We start from the raw sequence: 4,164 nt of genomic DNA on the forward strand, positions 1-4,164 counted from the left end.
GCTGGGGGTTTGCTCCTGAGGATCTGGGTGCTCAGAGCTGGGACCAGCCCCTGACAAAGCCCAGGACCCTCTGCTCAGGGCTGTCAGCTGTGACCTCCGCAAACCTGGGCCCCACACAGCCCCTCCCCCACCCACACCAATGGCCATCCTCAGGCAGAGGGCCCTGCCCAGGGCCCAGGGAGGGATCAGATAGATGGGGTCTCATTTGCATAACAGGACCCTCCCTCCCACAGACTATGAAGAGGGGAAGGGAGAGGTGTGGGGAGCTCTGCTTCAGCTGTGGGGCCTCAGGAGGCAGGACTCAGGGATGACCTCCACCATGGCCTGGGCCCCTCTCCTCCTCACCCTCCTGGCTCACTGCACAGGTGACTGGATAAGGGGACGGGGAAGGGGCCTTGGGAAGACACATGGGCCCTGCTTCCTCCTCTTGTCTCTACACCCAGACTCACCATCTCCGTGTCTCCCCCTCTTCAGGATCCTGGGCCCAGTCTGTGCTGACTCAGCCATCCTCAGTGTCGGGGTCCCTGGGCCAGAGGGTCACCATCTCCTGCACTGGAAGCAGCTCCAACGTTGGGCGTGGTGACTATGGGTCCTGGCTCCAGCAGCTCCCAGGAAAGGCCCCCAAACTCCTCATCTATGAGAGTAGCAAACGACCCTCAGGGGTCCCTGATCGATTCTCTGGCTCCAGGTCTGGCAACTCGGCCTCCCTGACCATCACGGGGCTGCAGGCTGAGGACGAGGCCGACTATTACTGCGAGTCATGGGACAATAGTCTCAGTGCTCCCACAGTGCTGCAGGCCTGTGGGGAAGTGAGACAAAAACCCCTCTGGTCTGCGAGGGGGTGAGCTCTCCAGCAGCTGCCTGCTCAGCTCAGCTTGTGACCTGCGGCTTCTGCTTATTTCCTTGCTGACGCCCTGGGCCCAGCTTCATCCGGGGACCCTGCCTGGGGGTGAAGGGTCCTCCCTCCCCTCCGGCCTCCATGTCACTCAGAGCAGCGCTTTCCCAGGCTCAGGGTCCTGGAGGAAGGGAAGGCCTCTCACACCCGAGGTGCCTGTTCCCTCCCCCTGGGCTGCATTCACTGGGCCTGTGAGGCTGAGATGAGTGACAGCTGGTTGTGCCCGCCCCTGCCTGGGGCTCAGCACTGTGTGCTGAGCTGGAAGGACCCCTGGCCCTGTTCCATCCCATCAGGATTTAGTCCCTTTAAGCTGTGCGACTGGTTTCCATTTCCTCTGTGATTTTAAGCACAAAAATCGGCAATTCACAGCTGTCACGATAGCAGATTCTGTGGTGAAGGAAAGGGATAATAATTTGACTTAACTCCAGACAATTGGTCCAGGAGGAGACACTTCTGGCTGTGACTACCTGGCTCTGGGATTGTGGACAGCATGGGGACCCGGCAGGGGGCGCTGTCACATTGTGTCTGTGAAAGCAGCTGAGAGAGTGGATCTTCAGTGTCCTCAGCACAAGAAATAGCAAAACTTGTAGCCACGTCTGATGGCTGAGGTCAAGGAGACGTATTCTGGGATGGTTCTGCAGTTTACACCTCACAGAGTCTTTATGTCGTACACCTGACACTAATTAATGTTAATTACATCTCCATTAAAAATAAATTAAAATAAATCTGAATCTTCTGTTTCCCACAAACCAGCAGGAGGAAGTCTATAGCAGCTTTATTAACCCCCGAGAGCAGTGGTTCTCAACCTTATCTGCACATTAGAATCACCTGGGAATCTAGTTAAACTCTTGTGCCATCCCTAACCGGTTTGGCTCAGGGGATAGAGCATCAGCCTGTGGACTCAAGGGTCCCAGGTTCGATTACAGTCAAGGGCATGTACTTTGGTTTCGGGCACATCCCCAGTGGGGGTTGTTCAGGAGGCAGTTGATCGATGTTTCTCTCTCACCGATGTTTCTAACTCTCTATCCTCACCCGTCCTCTCTGTAAAAAATCAAAAAAAAAAAAAAATTCTTGTGCCGGCTGCTGGTTCCTTGGTCATTGCCCATCAGCTCATCCGGACCTGGAACCTCTGTACTGACAGGTTACTTAGGACATCTGTGTCCACATCTAGCATGACTGTCCTGTCATTTTTGGTTTTCTATCATTTCCAGGAGCATTTGTCGTCGTGATAACGACTAAAACCAACAAGGACAGGTTACATCTTGTTAAATGTTTTAGAGAAATTTGGATGAAAATGAATTGGAACCATTTGATCTGCTGACCTGTGAGAGGGCCTGTGAAACTGTGCCTTTCCCGTTCTGTGAAGTCGTCCCTCAGCATTTTCTGTTTTATAAGAACATTGGTCTCTCACTTATTCCATCATAGTTGCAGCCTCACTTGTGTCTTCAGAGGAAAGTAAGCATGTTATCTACCTTCTGCATAAAAGGCTACTATGCAAAGTGTCCCCTCGGGAGTTCGACCCGGAAACTGGCAGTTCAATGGCTCCCTATGACATGTACTGACCAACAGGGGGCGATGTGGAACATGGCCGTGGAGCAGTGGTGGGGCGCTGAGGGAGTGAGGGAAGGAGGACGTGGGGAGGTGGGGAACCTGATTGGTGTGATCACCGGCCACCCCTAGGGACCCTACTGGTGCATGAATGTTGTGCACAGGGACTCTAGTGTTTAAATTAAGGTTATAAATCTTAGCGGTTTCCTGTTTTTATTTTTGCACATGTGACCAGCAGGTGGCACTGTGGGACTGCCCTGAGGTTCATGCAAGCTGCTCAGTGAGGACCATTTACTGACAGGAGCCCCATGGCCATGCTCTGTGCTCCCTGAAGGGGAAGCAGCAGCCGTGTCCTCTGAGCAGGGACCCATGTGTGGTCCCAGCAGGTGCTTCCTCCCAGGGCTCCCCAAGGGGTGAGCCCACCTCTATGCCCCTCAGTCTGGGGTGTGAGCTGAGCTCCAGCCCCAGGGCCCAGGGAGGGGCTGGGCAGTCCCTGGAGGGGCTCCCATTTGCATGGCAGCCCCTCCCCTGGCAGAGGGTGGGGGAGAAAAGGAGCCTGGGCAGCCCAGCCCCACTGTGGGCTCAGGGCTGTGATCACCATGGCCTGGACTCCTCTGCTCCTCGTGCTCCTCTCTCACTGCACAGGTAGGGACAGGCCTGGGACCAGGCTTCTTCCCTTTCTGCTCAGGCTCCTGGGAAACGTCCCCTGGTCCCTGCCCATCACTGACAAGTGTCTGTGTCTGCAGGGTCCCTCTCCCAGCCTGTGCTGACTCAGCCGCCCTCCCTCTCTGCATCTCCGGGAGCCAAGGCCAGACTCACCTGCACCCTGAGCCGTGGCTCCAATGTTGGTGACTACTACATATCCTGGTACCAGCAGAAGCCAGGGAGCCCTTTCCGGTTTCTCCTGTCCTACTACTCAGACTCAATTAAGGAACAGGGCTCCGGGGTCCCCAGCCGATTCTCTGGATCCAAAGACACATCGGCCAATTCGGGACTCCTGCTCATCTCCGGTTTGAAATCTGAGGACGAGGCTGACTATTACTGTGCTACAGACCATGGCAGTGGGAACAGCTACCATTGCACACAGTGTCTCAGATGATGAGGAAGTGAGACCAGAACCCCTGGGTCCAGAGGTGAGGGCTGCCTGCACTTAGGGTGTCAATCCCAGGAGCCCACCCAGCGTCCCCTCATCAGCAAAAGGCCCGCCGTCCCCCAGGGAGTGACAAGGGTTCAGGAGCCTGTTCTGAGGCCAGGAGCCAAGACCAGCGTATGTTTCCTATCAGCTCACATCCTGTGTCTGTAACTGCACATGGTCACCCAGACAGCCATGCTCCCCACAGGTTAATGTCATGTGTGTGAACCCTGTGTCACCACTGACCCATCATGTCTGATATGTTAGTGTCCACCCTGGTCATGGACACAACCTTCTCCTTCTCTGATCAAACCCACAGAAGGTTGGTCACAACCAGCACAGACTCTCAGTGACACCCTCCCTCCCCCTCTTCCCTCCTCTGCTGCTGCCTCCCTCACCCCCTCCTCTCCCTCGGGCTCCTCAGCTCTTCACTCCATCCTCACGGGAGGGTTTCAGGGAAAAGGGACAAGTTCCTGCTGCAGTTCCGTCCCCCAGGCCTCCGTCTCTAGGGAGGGTGAGTCACAGGAGTTAATCAGCATCGACTCCCTTCAGAGTCCTGTTCCCTCTCTCACCTCCCACCTGAGGTTGT

The 4,164-nt window shown here is 55.7% G+C and overlaps 1 gene segment (V, D, J or C); it reads left to right on the plus strand.

Annotated features, from left to right (window-relative positions):
* Positions 1-319: 319 nt before the first annotated feature.
* On the plus strand, positions 320-3,542 carry LOC111824695. The segment is given in 3 exon segments: positions 320-365; positions 475-809; positions 3,219-3,542. Coding segments are annotated over 3 exon segments (705 nt in total).
* The last annotated feature ends 622 nt before the right edge of the window (positions 3,543-4,164 follow it).

Source organism: Myotis lucifugus, unplaced genomic scaffold (genome assembly GCF_000147115.1).
Source record: "Myotis lucifugus unplaced genomic scaffold, Myoluc2.0 scaffold_4275, whole genome shotgun sequence".
NCBI lineage: Eukaryota > Metazoa > Chordata > Mammalia > Chiroptera > Vespertilionidae > Myotis > Myotis lucifugus.